The sequence below is a fragment of the Temnothorax nylanderi genome, unplaced genomic scaffold (genome assembly GCF_030848795.1).
Source record: "Temnothorax nylanderi isolate EJ_2023f unplaced genomic scaffold, tnyl_v1.0 TNYL_tig0035_pilon, whole genome shotgun sequence".
NCBI classification, from domain to species: Eukaryota; Metazoa; Arthropoda; class Insecta; order Hymenoptera; family Formicidae; genus Temnothorax; species Temnothorax nylanderi.
Genome location: NW_027249097.1, coordinates 57,229 through 74,758, shown reverse-complemented (window position 1 = coordinate 74,758; position 17,530 = coordinate 57,229). Strand labels below are relative to the sequence as shown.

Here is a 17,530-nt window from a genome sequence, read left to right as displayed (position 1 = left end):
TCGCTCGAGCTTGCGGGCCGCCCTGGTATTATGTCGGCAAATTGATTATACTCTTCTCGATAATGCCGGATTTGTGCCCCGGAAGAGCGTTACGTGTCCGATGGCGCGCGCGCGGCCCAAGAGTTACTCTCTCGCTCCCAATTCTCCGGGTATTATCGACGGTTTTTCCTTTTTTATCGCCGATACCGCCGATACCGTCGATGCTGTCGAAATCGATGCGATTTCATGGCGGACTGATTACGACCTTCCATCCTAATCCATTTGTTTGTATTCGCAATTGAACCGCTGGTTGTAAGCTTTACTTGTAATCTTTTATAGAAATGTTTATAATTTTATTTGTAGAACTACATACGTGAAAATCTTTAATGTGTGTCCAATATTGAATTTATTTAATCCTCTTCTATTGTATAATTTAAATTCTTATTTCAAATTAATACCAACTCAAATATAAAAATTCTATTAGCTGTGAAGATGTAATTAAAGAATTGTTAACAAGAACAACTTTTTCAAAAAATTTTATTCTATAAATGGATTTAATTAAATTGTGTGAGATACTCAAAAAACAAATATTTTAGTAAGAATCAGAAAGCCTTCTATTTCGTGAAACTATAATTAAGACGGTTTATGAGGAAAGTGCATTTTTAATTTAAGCATACAGAAAAATGGTAGCAATTCTTTTGTGAAGACGTCTCATTCTTCAAATTTTCGAGGAAGAAATCTATTTCGACTCTAATGTAGAAATTTGTGGCGGGGCTGCGCGAAATACTGAACAGAGAAATATTGGCGTTCACTGCGGCGAAACATTATTTGTAGCTTCTCAATTTCGCGTGCGAGGTATAAAACAATTTTCGCGTAAGCTCTTCCATTCAGGTGGCCATACTGTGAACACCGTAACGGCGCTAACGAGTTTCAATCCAGCGGGAAGGGGGCCGCAGGGGTTGCATCAAAACTTTGATGCTTTTGATCTCCACACACGACAATTGCCATAGAAATTATTTTTTCAACCATTTGGCGAGTTTTGCTAGATCGTATTGATTTTTGCTCTCTCGCTGCTGATAAAAAGCGGAACGTTTATATTGCTCTAATATCGAATCAGCGGAAAATATCGCGATAAAATCACTTAATGCCTAAAAATGTAACATGTCATTGTCCTGGAATTGCAAAAATATATCAGCGTTAACTAAAAACGAATTAGTAAATATATAATAAAAGAAGAATGCAATGTAACTTCTGATTTAGTTTGATTCAGCCCGCTGTATCAGGCATTTAACAAAAATTCGGGAAGAAATAAGAATATACCTATATCTTTCAGAATACGTTCTTGTTCTTTACATTATATTCTTATTTCAACATATTTTATTTTATTTTTTTTACACACTTTTACAATAGATTTTTTTAAAGAATGCATTTTGTCATCTCAATCATGAGTCAAGCGAAGCTGATCTCAAAAGTTGGAGCAGCACGGAAATTCAGGCGGAAGAGAGGCGAGAGAAAGAGCGACCGGTGATGCGGGGGATGATAGCAGACGGCGGGAGTTGTATTGGATTTGAGGGTCCCGGGGCGGAGCTGGTCCGGACTAATGATTATAATTAAATCAACAGTCGCCGCCCTCGACTTCCATGGAGTGAGCCTCCATTTCGGCCCGTGATGCGCTGTATTTCTCACCGGCGCGATGCGGCGCGGTACGGACGACATCCGGGTGCAAATAGAATTGAGTAAGAGGTAGCTGGGGTTGAATTAAACGAAGGGAAGAATGAGGTGACGTCGCAGTACGTTTCGGTCGTCTACGGCGACAAATTTTGATATTCGACTTTGAATCGTCCGAAGCATTTTAACGTATGAACCGAACGTCGTCTAATAAAGGAAATGTTCTACTTATTTTAACCCTTTGTAACTCATGTTATCAAAAATAAAAAATATGACAACTATTTTAAATTGATTTACAACAGATAAATTCATGATTTAGAATGTTGATGGACACTTTGCCGGTTTGTAACAGTATTGTTACCAGGAGTTACAAAGGGTTAAGACGAGATTGTTTAAAATGTGGGATGAATAGAATATTAATTACAAATTGAGGTTTAGTGATTTACAGTAAAATTGACTGGTGTCAGATATCGTCATGTATCATGTCAATATTCCGTTAATTTGTCGATGACGTCGTGTTTAGGAACGCCATGATCGTTTCGGTAAATCAGTGACAGTATATTTGCTCGGTAAAATAATTTTGCTGAACGAAATGTTACCAGGTTAATTTGTTTTGGACGTAGAAGATAGACGTAGATACATATCATAATGTGTATACGACAATCGATTTAATCACAGTGTCCCGGAGGGCCGGGGATATAAGGTCAGAACTTGGCATTTCCATGCAGCGGGAGTAACTTTAGCTGTGTTCACTGGCTCTTAAAAATGCCAGCTGGGGTTCCTTAATTAATGCAGACGACGTAAAAGCTTAAATGTCAGTTGCTCGTTGACGTAAATTAGGTCACCGTTATAAAAGTTCTTAATGAAATATACAACTACTGATGAGAACGAGAATATAATACTTTAAAAGTTGAAACTGAAAAAAATGCGACTAATATTATTTAGCATATGAATGAATAACTAAAAAATAAAATTAAGTAAAAGTAAAGTTTGATAAGTAAAAAAATTTCTCTCGAATTCTTGAAATTTATTTAATTCACGATTAAAACATTTTACTCGTGTAAGCTTTTGAGAAAGATTTCAGCGATTAAGGATATGTTTTATTATATGTTTGCGATTCTTTCGGGAAAGAGAGCCGCGCACAAAAGATGCGAAAGAGGAAAAATTGTCACGTGCTGAGGAAGAGAAAAGAAGTAACATATCTCTTCCGGAATTTAATGGCCCTCCAGACGGTCGAGGCGCAATTAAAAGTTGCGGTCGAAACTAACTAAACCAGCCGTAGTTTGATTTAAACGTTTCCGACCCCCGTTCCGCTCCTACGTGACGTTGCTTAATTGCATTTAAATGGATGGCGGAGGAGATTCCGCGAGGTTCCATCTTCGTTGCTTTCGAAACCCAGAAAGCTCGACCGAAGGGAGTTCAGCGGCGCGATTCGGACTTTCAGTAATCACGATTGAGCAAAACATCTTAATTGATCGGCGACGATTTACTCTTGCCTCCAAAGCGGGGCTCTAGTTAAAATTGCAGCAGAAACAAGTATCACTACACTATAATAAACATGGATATAATATATCAACCGTTGACTAAAAAAAATGTCGTTTTAAAAGTATACTTAATTATTACGCGGCTATCAAACGAAAATCGAATACTCTTTCGAATTCAATTTTAGAAACATGTAACCCTTCAATTAACTCCAAACTAATCTTAACTAAAAACCAAGTTCGGTGTATAACGATCAATATACTGTACCTAACTGGATTTATCTTATCAAAGATTTAATTTAATTGTTGAAGTTAAAGATCCTTGTGTTACGATTGACAGTTTTACATGAAGTTTTCATTACAAAGACATCAAATTAAAATTTATTTAGAATATACAAATGCATATTATTATATACAAATTACAAAAATTCGGAGACGGAGTATAAAGCTGTTCTCAAGCTTTGAAGCTTGGTATTTTTGTAATTAACGATAGCTCGGATATCCCATTGTGTCTCGGTAACAAGGCCCCGAGTTTACAGTTCTGAAAGAAGAAGGGACAGCTTTGCGAAACTCGCACACATATACACCAGTGAGAGATTCACAGATGTTGCGAAAATGAAAATATCGTTCTCCCCGTCTCTCGCGAGCTCTCTCTATCTCTCTCTCAGTCTAGCCAGCGAAGCGAGAAATAACTGCAAATAACGTTCGGGGATTACTCAGTTACCGCGATACACTTGTACTCTGGTACTCTGGATCCTTCCATCGTGGCCCATGGTGCAGTAACTAGGTTTCCACTTCCTATCTGATGTACAGAGAGAGAGAGAGAGAGAGAGAGAGAGAGAGAGAGAGAGAGAGAGAGAGAGAGAGAGAGAGAGAGAGAGAGAGAGAGAGAGAGAGAGAGAGAGTCGCTTGCACCTTTGTGACAAATATCTCTCGTGTATGTACACGCTTCTCAGCCATGGCAAGGGAGAAAGAGAGAGAGTAGCATAGAGAAGAGGAGAGGGAAAGAGAGAGAAAGAGAGAGAGATTCCGGACAAAATACGTCCCACTCGACACGTTCACTGACAAGGGGAATTGAAAAGCTGTCTGGCAATCCGGACGGCTTATCCCGGTCCATCCCCGTCGTCTCTTCTGCTCTTTCTCTCTCTCTTTCTCTCTCTTTCCCGCGAGCTCTGCTCTGCTTCTCTCAGCACTCGTTCAAGGGAGAACGACCCTTTTGCTGGTTTCGTCTCGGTCTCTCTTTTGTGCATACACGGCGGCCGATTAACGTCTTCGAGTGCCGATAAACTACACTAGGGCCACTTCGCTAGTTATATATTTTTTAAACGGATGGAAAATACGTTAATCGGTTATCTCGCTTGAGAGTAGATCGGCATTAACTTTTTAATGCTAGCAGTTTCGAGCGAAAAGTGCGAGGGGGCTTTTAATTGAGGGGTCTGTACGTAAGAAGAACAAACAACTCATCCTGATGAAAAAAAACGAGCTGGAAGATACATTTTCTAGCTTTTCCACGTATTTTTAATATTCAAGGTTTGCGTCATCTTTGTAATTTTTTAATTGAAAGTAATTTAAAATCATAGGTGAAAGAAACCTTGAGATAAATTCTCCATCGACTCGTTGGACTCGAGCCGCGGAGAGAACAGAGGGACTAATGTAGCGATTAACAGGGACAGCAAATAACGAGGAATTTCGATTGGCTTAAATTAATGTCTCCATTAGAAAGGAATTAATCCGTAACTTGCAATTATTTCCACATTTTCCATTTTCCTTTCGATATAATATCACGCGTATAATCATTACGCGCATATTTATTGCCGGGGCAAAGCAGCGACACGGCAATTAACATCGAGGTCGCCGGTGGAATTTTCGACGGTGCTCGGGTTAATTATTCCGCGGCAATTTAGCCGGTAACGAGCCAGCGCGGAAGCGGTGGCGGCGGCGGCGGCAATTGGGTGCCTGGTAAAATTATTGTAGCAACGTGGCCTCCGCCCCGACCATTTACATCGTAGCAGCAACGTAATACTACTCGACTCCGTCCCTAGAATTTGCTCTGCGGTCTGACTGCTCGTGCGCCGGCAGTGTTGGGTGACCCCCTCGTCATCATCAATCGCGATAATTATTGTGTCGGTAAATACCCCCGCACGCGTACAAACGAAAACGCGCGCGGAACAGGTCGAGCGCACTTACGGAACCGGCGTGCGACACGATTAAACGCTTCCGACATATGCGGACATTGCACACACAGCGTCACGGTTTCCAGTGAACGCTGCCAACGCGGTAATGATGATGCCGCCGCCGCGCGCCGGTCGCCGCGACATCAAAGACGGATTAAGGAAGCGAATCCGTGGTCGTCACGAAGGCTTATTTAGATCGGGCGGCATCCGATGCGACATCGATCAGATATACGGGACGGATGTACCGTACCGCAAAGGTTTGCTTTGATATTAAACTCTTCGGTGAGCGTGATATTGATTTTTTTTTCCTTGGAAAAAGCTTGATGAGAAGATACCGTTTCTATCACGACTATTTAATACTTAATACGTTATGTGATGATAAAAAAAACTCACATGCAACTAAAGTTTGCTTTGGTTTAAGGAAGAATAAAGTTCTGTTAAGTTAATTATTAGGTCGTTGCACTTTGTTTAATAATTACCTCTGTATATAAGAAGATAAGCATCGTTTAATTCGCTTTTGGCTGTTTAAATTCCAGCTAGAAGAAGAAATTCCCGATTCCAGAACTGTCGAGCGAAAAAAATCAGCTGGTCCCTGGCCGGCTGTGGCCTAAATGCTTCATTTCGTGTGTGCGGCAAGCGATTTCTCAAGGGGTGAACTCGATTAAACGAGCGAGCGTCGGATACGACGCTTAATTCGATTAACTTTGCGGCGGCAGTCTGTTTGCCGTTGGGTGTCGTATTGCGGGAAAATATTTCGCTGGCCGTTTACAGGGGAGACCGTCGCACGGTCACGCATTACGCGGGGGTGCGGAGCTACTTTCCTTACAATGCAAACATACTCCGTTATTAAACCGCGCGCGGACGTGTACCTTTATTCACTTACCAGCGAGTGAATAAGAGTCACGACGTAATAAATTGCTTTTCGGGATAAGAATCGACGGTTTGTGCTATGCAGACTGCTAACGATAACGTGACTCCTCCAAAAAGGAAAACAAAATTTACATATTGTTACTTGCATAAATAAGTAGACGATAATTTTGTCTTTTAAATATATTACATGTCTTCAAACGTGTAAAAGAAATCAATCAATTAATTCTTTAATTTCTTTCCTAGATAATCAATTTAGACTTTTGTCCTAAGATTTCTTAAGAGCTCTCGCTTGTGTGTGTGTAAAGATTTCCTAAAAGACCTCTCACGAGACGTGATCGCGTTGTGACCACGTGCTGGCCACGTGCGATCGTAGCGGCGCGACTATTATCAGTCTACCGATCGCAAACACTCGACGATAAGCGGCAATACCGCTACCGCTGGAAATATGTTCGTCGCCTCATGGCGAATCCTCCCCGTTGTCGTACGAGGACATAATCGCGCGCGTCCGACAAACACAATCACGCCGCTATAACGCTAGCGTGCCCATACGCTAGCCGCGCACGCGATCGACCGTTGCACGCGACGGTGACGGTTGCACCCGGCTTTCTCGAGAGGCAATCGTGACGAGAAGTACGTCACGCTCCTCTTTGCAATTGTCGCACAGGTAGAACACGAGGACCTCTCCCCGATCTTTATCCAGTTTGTTTGACTAATACATTCCTTTTGCTTTACTTTCGCGAAGTCTAAGTGTCTTTGTACCCCTACAAATCTGTCGACAGTCGTAAACCACTCGATAAATCTTCCGATAAACCTTCTAGGTCAGAACTCACCGTTTCTCGGGGAGGACTCCAGCACTGCGGCGACGTACTTCGTCCGCTGTGGCTGCTCATCGCGGAATTCGAGGCCGAGTGAAGATTCTGAAGGCTCGCGTTGAGCGGCGTCACCGGATCGTCCTCCGTCGTCTCGATGTCGACCTCGTCGTCGGAGTTGTCCTCCTTCTGGCTCGCGTCCGCCGGTCGCTCCGGGATGACCGCCGGCTCGACGATGGGCGGCCCGCGAATCACCGGACGGAACGCGGATTGATGCAAGGGTGGATTGACGGTCGGAATCAGCGGTTCCGTGGGGCTGGAGCCGCTTATGGGCGGCGGTAGCGGTCCTGAAAACCGTCAGAGTGCGATTGGCATCTAATTGAGATCGAGTCGATGGGGATCGATTGCAGAGAAATAGATAGCGTCGTAGATAGAGGATACTTTATGATTAGTTCTTTACGACTTCAGTTTTACATCAATAGCTTTATATTCCGGACGTAAAGCATAGAAAATATGATTAACAATCTTGATCTGATGATCATTCATTTGTCAATTTAACGAATAAATACACTTGATTAACATTGTACATGATATAACAAAAATTATCACAAGTGCTTGAACGAATCAAGCAATAATCTAAGCCAGGAAGACACAGATTATCTTTAACGCTGAATTTGACAAATTCTTGAAAATAGATTTAGATTTATACGCTATTCTTCAATTATTTAGAGATTATTTTTTATCTCGCCTTACCGGGGAACAGGACGGGACTCCGCTTAGCCAACCAGGGCAGGGCGTAGGACGGAAATGCGAACGGGCTGGGTGTCTTGGCCGCGGCGACCGCCGCCGCTTGCTGATGCTGATGCCACACGTAGTCCATGACGAGACTGCGGGACAGCGGCAGGGGTAGTTCCGGGAACGGCGGTACACGGGGATGCGCCGGGGTCGGCACCAGGGTGGGCATCTGCGCGGCGCTGGTCGGCGACGATCTCGGCTGCTTCGCCGGACTCGGCGATCCCCGGGAGCCGTTCGAGTTGCCCAACAGGCGTTTCCTGGTGCCGCCGTTGAACATCGCTTTGACGTCCTCCCAGGCGTGCGTCACCTCGTCCGGCGGGGTGCCGGACAGTTTCATGTGCCGGCGCCATGAGTTGAAATTCGCCGCGTCCGGCTGCACGTACTTGTCCGACGGACCGATACGATGCGAATGGAAGATGAACTTGTTAGGCGAGAAGAATAGACCGCAGTACGAGCACTTGATGCACTTTGCGCGCGAGCTGTTGTAACGAGCTGGCAGGAAGGCACCGCGGCAGCCCCAGGCGCATTCGTGGTGAACGGAGAACGCGAAATCTTCGGGCAATCTGCAAGGCGTATCATGCGAATATTTATACCAATTGTGTATCGAAAAGCGAAAATCAATAATGTTCAAAAATTTTAAGCTTAACAAATGCCTAAGAAAACATATATACAATCTAAATATTCAAATAAGTCTCGTCTATGAAGTTAATTGTCAGACCACATATTGTTATAAATCAGAACGAAAATTATTCGACACTTTTGATTTCTTGTCCGATAGGAGTAGCAAGGTCTTTTGCGAAAATCTTGCAATTTTAGGAGAATCGTGGGTTGCCTTGTACCGACCTGGGCGGTGCGTTGTCACCGAGGAAGGACTTGCAGAGACGTTCCGCCTCCCTGCGTGTGATCATGCCGCATCTACGCGAGGACACCGGCATCGCGCCGGCACGACGAAGTATCTCCAGTTGCACTGGCGTACACTGCACGCAGGTGATGCCCAACGCTACCCGACGATTGTGGATCTCGTTGTAACTGAACTGCTTCAGCAGGGTGTTGCTGATCTGTGCCAGGCACAGTCGCTCTTGGCCCTCGATCACCAACGACACGATATGGATCCCGTAAAGCGACACGGTACCCACCTGCAACTCCTATCGGTTTAGATGTACTACGATGCCCTCAGATTCGGGCGCATCGCGAGATGTTCGCTCCCCGAACGACTCTGGCAATTCATGAAATTATTCTACTAGTTACAAGTTCGATGCCAAATCGATATCGCGTAATGTTAGATTTCTGCCTGTCGTGAGAAGAATAAGAAAATAAAAAATCCAAGACACGTTACATAGTAATAGTATAAAAAAAGCTCTGAATTAGTATGTAATTTTATAGAAAAGTTTTGTTTTAATTTTTCTTTTACTCCTCTCTCTCTCGCGCGGGAGTAATCATTTTATGTTGGCCTAGATTTGTATAATTTCTAACATTTTAATTTGTTCCATTTAATTTCAAGACTTACATTCCCGTGTCTCTGCGTTACCTGATTCTGCTTCGGATGCGATTGTGGTTGCGGTGATTGCGCCGATTTTTGCGAAGAAGTCAGCGGCGGCATCGACAGCACCGCCGGCCCATCCATCCTGATAAAGAGATTATTACCGGATTACAGTATCAGAACCTATCTAATTGCAATCTCGTTTGTAATAATCTTCAGTCATATCAGGTCGAAGTACAAATTAATGTTAGACGAAGTTCGCATACTGGCAACGCAATATTGATAGACTATAACAATGAACACTAACATTACGCTGAGCGTAAAAATTATGTATTTTAATTATCGAAAAATTGTCTGAAAATCATGCATTTTAATTATCAAAATATATAATGCATTTGCGAAAATATGATGTTAAATTAAAATTAAATTAAAATTAAATTAAAATTACATTGAAATAAAATTAAAATTTTTGCAAACGGAAAACCGTCTCAGTTTCTGACGATACCGCCCAAGATGTGCATATATCTTGCAAGTTCCTATACTGTTTCGTTTAAAAGCGGTAGCTTTTATTGACTTTTCCTATAATTGCTCGAAAAATTGTGATTGTTTTAACAACGTTTTGAGAATTGCTTGTAATTTTGCGCGGGCTATATTGCGTTATCCGGTGCCCGGGCCTATTCGACCTAATGGAAAATGCAACGCCGATGCGACGCGACAATAATTTGCCTCTCAGCGCGGTTTTTATCATCATCGGCGAGATTGATTATAATCTCTGATGTTTTACGGTCGCGCTCGTGCGCCCGTGTCCGATAATAAATTCCGCGTTTTCCACTCGCGTAGGGGGAATAAAAAAAATGCATCCTCCTCCGCTCTCCCACCTCCTCCACCCTCGTTGTAATTATATTTATTACACTTTATCGATTAGCGCTTTTTCTCCCTCTCGACGTGCCGTCGCGTCCGGTGGTGCATTCAGCTCAATTAAATCGGGCCCTCCTCGTTTTTGCTCTGTCCCGATCCACTGCCGCGCGATCGCCGGCCAATTAAATCGCGAGCAGTAACGCGACTTTTCATAACGTAAGCGGCAACGCGCGCTGCTCTCAGACCACCATTTATATTCGATCTTTTTTTTTTTTTACAAAAGGATGGAGGCTAAAGCTTTCCGATAATAATTTCATAAAAGCGAATATGAAAACTGAAGGTTGGATTATAAACGACATTCGCAGACTAGGACTAGCTTCGCAAAATCATCATTTCGCTTATTTTATACAGAATTATTGTTCCAGTCTTTGTATAAATCCTGATTTGAAAAATGTAGACGAGTCATTAAATAATTTCGTCAATTGAAACTGGCGAGTAACAAATCTAACAGTTGATTATTTTAATTACGGAATTTTATGTATCTTTTCAGACGTTGCATTTCTATTATCTTTATACTTGACTCTGCCCGCTCTTTGGATCCTACATTGAAGATGGATTAATCGGCGGCAAAAGCACGATCGCGTTTATCCGAGATTCGGAAAACACGTGTGCCGATTAAAAGGTGTGATTAAGTTGTTCTCGTCGCCGTCGTCATCGTTGTCGTTGTCGCTCGAAGGGCCCTCCTTAATTATCGGGCGGTGTGATTAAGCGAATCCAAAGATCCGCTGAAATTAAACTCGCGCGGTCAAAGCCGCTGGTCGTCGTATTCTCTCCTCCTCTCTCGCGCTCTCTTTTTCTCTTTCTGTTTCTCGAAAATTTACGGAACAGAATTAAGGATGATTAAATCCAGTTTCTCTCGTTTAACCTTCTTTCCGGCTTCTTTCCGTAATCGGTAATTGGTCGATTCCGTTAATTGCGCCGAGGACAATGGTGTCCCTGCTGATCTCTTGATTCAATCTTTTGAAAAAATCAGTCGAAGTATCAAGACAATTTCTCTTTTTTAATTACAAAGATTTAATTTTAAGGACAAAAGCTTTAAGCATTAGTGGAATGTACATTTAACTGGAATCGCATCGAAGATGCATTGTGTATTTAAAACGTAACGCGATTCAGTGATTATCTTTAACGTCAGAGTGGAATTCTACTTTCTATGCATCGTTAAAAAGTTTGTAGCGTCAGAGAGTTCGTGTTCTTGTCGTGTTTTTATATTTTCTAATTTAAAAGCGCGTCTAAATCTTTTTAATCAACGATGAATACGACATATTCACGACAGGTATACGGGGATTCGCGAGGAAATAACTTCGGAGTGGCGAACTGTCAATCGGCATGCCCTTGTAATTTTTCCACAAGTCAAAGCAACAAGGAATTGCGGAGAATTCGCGCAGATAGGAATATAAGCGAGAAGTCTTTCTCAAAGAGAACGATTCGCTGGTTTTCACCAAGGAGACTTCCTTTGCAAGAGCCGTCGGATAAGGAGGAAGAAAAAAACGGATGCTGAAGGCGAAAATGAGAGTCGGCTCCGCGAATCGAGTTCTTTATCCTCTTAACGGGAGGCGGCGAGGAAGAGGCCGAAAAATTTCAAGTGCCTGTAATAAGTGACTGGAGATTTCCCCGCCGTTAGTTTAACGCACGACAAAGTTTTTCGAGAGTGTGTTTTTGAAAAAGTAAATTTTTAAGAGAGAAAGACGACGGAGGAGAAAATCTTTCATCTTTTTAATGACAGTTTTGTGATGAGCTTACCCTCGAATAAATAGAAAAGCATTTCAATATGTACCAGGCAATAGATATAAACATAGATGAGCGATATATGAAAATCATTCATTTCATACAGTATTAATTAAACGCTTTTGAATAAACTCTTCGAAAACAACTTATGACGTAAAAATTTTTGGATAGCGTGTGCCCGTTGAATGTGTGGCTTATGCTAAATTACTACAAAAATAATTTCCGGCACGAGAGGATTTTTTATGAAAAAATCGACACGATAGAAGTGAATACGGACCCATGATAAATGAATCATTGCAACGGTCTTGATATACCGAATAACGTAATACGAAATTCGGGCATTTTATCATGCGGTTATATGCGGTTATACATAATATCATTATACATGACTGAATTAATAACGCAATGCACATAAGACAACAGAGAGACGCGTCGCGGAGAGGAAGAGATGGTCGGAAAGAGCCGAGAAGGTGGCTCGGGGGATGAGGGATGCATCGCGGAACAGGTACGCCGATTAGGAGGAGAGATCAAAACGGTCCGTGTCGACGAGGAGAGGAGCAGAGCGGGGCACGGGGTCGGGGCCAACCCCTGGTGTTGATTTTAATTGAAAACGCCTCCGCGGAGGAGGTAGCGCGCGCGCGTACGTATATATATAACGTGTACGTGCGTCGCTGTGCACGTACGAACACAAATACCGATGCAACCCCCGACAACCGGAGGCAGCGCGAGAGCGCCAGCGCCCCGGCAAACGTCCCCGGGGAGCCGTGGTACGAGGGGGTAATTCAATTTGACACCCCCACCCACGCTTAAACAAGGCAGCACCCATCCGAGCGTCCCCTCCCTCTCCCTCCCTCTCTTTCTCACCGTGTCTCGCTCTTTCTCCGTGCGCCTCTCCTCTTTTGCGCCCCCGTCTCTCTCGCTCTCTCATTTTCCTCTTTCTCCTTCTCCTCCACCTCCTTTTCCTCGTCCTCCTCCGTCGTTTCCTCTCTTCGTACCGTGCAAATTAAATTCTCATCCACCGTGAAACAATGTCGGTACCCGACCCGGAACAGCCCACCGACCGTCGCGAGTTTCCCGTTTCCGTCCCTCGTTCCCTTTGCCGCCCCGCGCTTCGGCGAGTCTCGCGGATTCCGTTGGTTAGCGGTCGGATGGATCGGACTCGAATCGACCGCATTAATTACTCGCTACTTACAATTATAGTGCAGGCTGAACGAACGGCCGGTCAGTCGATCGTCGCGACGATCGCGAGATATCTCGTCTTAACATCAGAGAGCTAAACATCATCCAAATTAGAAGAGATATTCCGAGAGCAGGTCAGTTATATCTAATTTATGATGATTACGTATATAGCTTTACGTTCAATAATGACTTCTTTAGTTTACGTTAATAAAACACATTCTACTATTCCAATAAAAAGTATAATTAGTCTATTTAATTTCGTATAGGTAAAATGTTTCGGTAAAGAAAAAAATAAATAAAACAGACGTTCGAGATGCAGATGACAATTAAAATCGCTTCAACTACACTTTAATTCCACATAATTTAATTAAATTTAATAATTAAGCTTTCTCAGTTGTCAAAATATCGCAATCCCGGCGATATCGTTATCCAGACACTCAGAAGTTTCGCTGTAATTGTTTCTCGATTAATCTCAGCTGTAACTCAACGGGAGAACTTAACTGAATTAAATTTAATAATTAAATTAATTGTCACGACACCGCAATTATTGAAACGCGATCGTTCTGAAATGTCGCCGCGAAGGACTTAGAAGAGACGTCGGGGATTGCACGCGCGAGATAGATAGACGGGGGATGAGAAGTCGCGACGGCGCGCTCTCTGGATTACGTACCCGCGGGCTCGCGGATTATTTAAATGCAAACACAATGTTGTACCGGGGCGCATTGTTCCCCTCTCGGTTATTTTACAATTCAATCTGCGATCCCGGGGCTCCGCCGACGCGGCGCGGCGCGGCGCGGCGCGGCGCGGCGCGGCGCGGCCGGGGAGGCGACGGGAGCGCTCGCTCGGTCGTTCGTTCATTGTAACATTGTTAAATCTCCGTCCTTCCATCATGACTATCTTCCGTCCTTCTTCAGGCACTATCTCTTTCTCTCTCTCTCTCTCTCTCCCTCAACCTTCGGAATCCTCCCCCTCGTGCATTCTTCTTTCGACTCGACTTCTCCATCTTGCGTTGGACAGAACACGATATCAGTTTTCTCTCTCTCCCTCTCTCGGTAATTGTACGCGTCTTTCGGACTCTTCGCATAATTTATGCGCGGCTTCCTCTTCCCGTCCCTATCGAAGCACGACGGAGATGTAAATCGGGACAGCGAGTGCGTAATTTTGCGCGGATAACGAAGCGCAAACGCGCGCGGTGTAAATCGCTATTAATACATCGACGTCATCGCGTCGCCCGGTCGACAGTGATTGCGCTTAACATCCCGCAATTAATCCGTCGATCTGGTTGTCGGGTTTAATTTTGGCTCTCGATTAGATCACGCCGAAAATCTCGCCGAGCTCTCCCCCGGATCCCCCGGTAATTCGACGAACTTGAACAAATATCTTCGTTTATTATCAAAATAGATCATAATTACCATTACATTGCGCCATTATTATATTGCAATTAGTTTACCAATAAACCCTCTAATATTTACAATATATAATATCGTGCAGAAGATAATTTTAAATGATAACGCCAGGTGGAATTCTCTATTTGCGCTCACTTCACTTTCATATATTAATTTATATCGTAATATCGTTAATTCTTAATGCTTCTCGCGGCGAAGTATTTCGGCCTTGTCAATAGCACGTTAATCCTTTGGCCTTTGTATCTGTATACGCGTTAAAATGTTATCATCTAGAGTGGCATCAGAGGCAAACACAATGCCGCGGGCTGCTATCGGAGTCCGTCAAGAGGATCAGGAGATTAAGTGCCACTCGGATAATAATTTTAATAACCGGAATGCACTCTCTCTCTGATCGTCATAAGTACTTAGCTCCATCCGGGGAGAACGGATCTTTTACCTTCTGAACCCGGTGTGTTTTTACAATACCGAGTCGCGCTCAGTTATTCCCGGGGGCCGCATTTATATTTCACGACTCAAAAATTACACAAATGCTAAGCCGATATGATTCATCGTGCGTTACATGTAACTTTACAAGTCTGCCGTTTGAAGGAGTGATTATGAAAAAAATATTAAAATATGAAAAAGTAAAATTGGCGAAACAAAGGGAACATCATTAGGGGCGTTAATCATTCTGCATAAACAAAAGATGTATTTTGTTAAAGATTTCTTAAACTAGGACAACACATTTTTTAATAACACAGTGGAATATCAAACAGATAAAAATAAATAATATTAAATAGATAAATTAATAATAATGGAATAATCTCTACATTATTCATATACATATATGTATATTCACAATTATAACGATGAATATTTAAATAATAATAAGTGTTTGTTTAATGTTTCTGTTCTCTTCAAAGAAGTAGAAAGTCACGCATGAAAATGGGACAGTAAAAGAAATTCGATTATTGAAATAACATTAATAGTAAATTCCGAACATTTCTGAAGATTATAGTTAATGCGCTATTGAATCACTTATAGCCTAAATATGTTTATTTTCCAACTTTCCAAAGATTTCGCTTAAAAGAGGCTTTAAGCGTGTCCAGCGACACTATAAATCGCGCGCGCGTAGCCAACCGAAAAATTAGGCGAGACACTTTCCAAACACATCCGGAAAGTTTTCGTAACTTGGGATAACGCACCTGGGACCGTAATCTTCGCTTATTATGTCAGCTTAAGCGGAAGAAAGATTTTTGTGCTTTTATTGTGCACCATTAGTTACTCCAAGCTTTTCTTATATTTCTGTTTTTTTAGGCTCTACCACTGAATAGTTTCATAAAATCCTTCGATGACAAGAAGATTAAACTAAGACTTATAATCCAACGATTTAAAATACCGGTCGTATAATACCTGTCATTTAATCTGACCGCTTCATTCTTCCAGTTTTCTATTCAAAGTGCCTATCTGCACACAGGTTGTCACCTCGAATATTTCTCGCAAGAGGCAAACCCAAGCAACGGCTAATCCCAAACACAAACAGTTTACGGTGTTTGTTAGCCTGGCACCCCTACGGGCGCAACGACCCCGCGTATCCCCGCGGGACCAGTTTGCTCAGGACCCGCGCGAATCGACTATCAATTTATTTAGCAGCGTCCGAGGGAGAGATCTCTTTACGACACTGATTCCATCCCGAATTTCGCGAGAGTCATTAGAATTATTTTCACATCTCAATATAGCGCATTGCTTTAAGAGTAGCGATTAAAATCTTAAGTGAGAAAATAATGACGTATACAAACCTGTTTTCTCTACACTTTTCTGCATTTAAAATAAAAAATAAGCATATATCTAAGATTAAAGTGGAAAAAAAGGAAGGAAGTTTGTTATAAGAGAATGTAGAAACTGTATTTAGAAGAATCTGAGAGTTGGATAGAAAGTTTCTGATATATAAAAGATATGTATTCAAAAATTTTGATAGAATGCAAGCCGATTCGTACCTGAAGGTGCAAGTTCAGTCGCCAAACAGTGCCGACTGTTGGTGGGAAGTGACGTCTATTTCACAATTTAAGTCACGATCACCGGATGTCGATCCAAGTAGCCAATATTCTTTTACAGAATCAATTGCAACGAAGAGTCTTCTCTTTGAATATGAATCTCGAACGGACACTCGTCTCTATAACGGAAATTCGTTCGTTTAGCTACATCGAAAACTAGTTTCTTCAGCTAAGAGACTCTCTCTTAATCGGATTCTTCAATAACGACGACGATTCGTTGCTTCACTTCCGGCAAAAGTTTATTTCTTCGATGAAGACTCGTTTCTTCAGCACCAATGACGAACGCTTCGATTTCTCCCGCGTTACTCCTCCAGCGCTGTGACGTTGGAACTACCCTAATTACGACGATTAAAACCTCCGCGCCCCGACAAGGATGATACTTGTCTCGTACTGTCGCGGCCGACTACGGAACGTGCTCGAGGGCGGTTTACTCGCGAGCGGGCTCGATTCTCCACCGCGCACCGGGGTGCGTGTCGGGCTGTACTTCGCGCGCCTCTTTCGCGTCACCCTCTTTCTCTCCGGTCGGCACCCCACGGTGAGCGAGAGCGCTAAATCGAGACTCGGGTAGCAAAGAACCGCCCCCGAGTGTCCCACCCCCGTGACAACCAACCCCATGCCGACGAAGGCGGGGCCTCCTGGCTCTCTTGCCTCTCCGGGGGTGGCTCACCTCAGGGGTAACTACAAACACGTACTTACACGTACTTACCGTTATTATTATACCCGCATCCGACTCGCGTGCGCGCGAGCGCATACAAACGGGGATGAGTGAGAGAGGAGGAGGAGGAGAAGGGAGGGAAGAGGAGAGAAACAAGGAAGGAGAGAGGGTGACAGTATATGCGCGTGCGAGCGCACTTGCATTTACACGGACTTTTACATGGTATTCCAGACCTAGCAAAGTCCAAATCGAGAAGATTTTATCGTTGTTTCAAAGTCGCAGTATTAATAAACATATTTTCAATATTATTTATGTACATATATATTTATGTTATTACTTATAATAAAAAAATTGTAAA

The 17,530-nt window shown here is 43.0% G+C and overlaps 1 protein-coding gene across 2 annotated transcripts in view; it reads right to left on the bottom strand.

The window, feature by feature from the left end:
- The window catches only part of Fuss (SKI family transcriptional corepressor fussel), a 28,301-nt gene extending 11,146 nt beyond the window's left edge, over positions 1-17,155 (bottom strand). Inside the window, exons 1-5 of one of the 2 annotated variants that reach the window (XM_071703241.1) lie at positions 16,461-17,155; positions 9,305-9,401; positions 8,620-8,921; positions 7,735-8,339; positions 7,003-7,328 (exon numbers count right to left, since the gene is read on the bottom strand). In XM_071703241.1, the coding sequence (XP_071559342.1) occupies positions 7,003-7,328; positions 7,735-8,339; positions 8,620-8,921; positions 9,305-9,400 (1,329 nt within the window). In that variant the 5' untranslated portion in view covers position 9,401; positions 16,461-17,155. Of the gene's footprint in view, positions 1-7,002; positions 7,329-7,734; positions 8,340-8,619; positions 8,922-9,304; positions 9,402-16,460 lie in introns of those variants that run through there. The other variant, XM_071703242.1, reaches the window with a different exon arrangement.
- Positions 17,156-17,530: the final 375 nt, after the last annotated feature.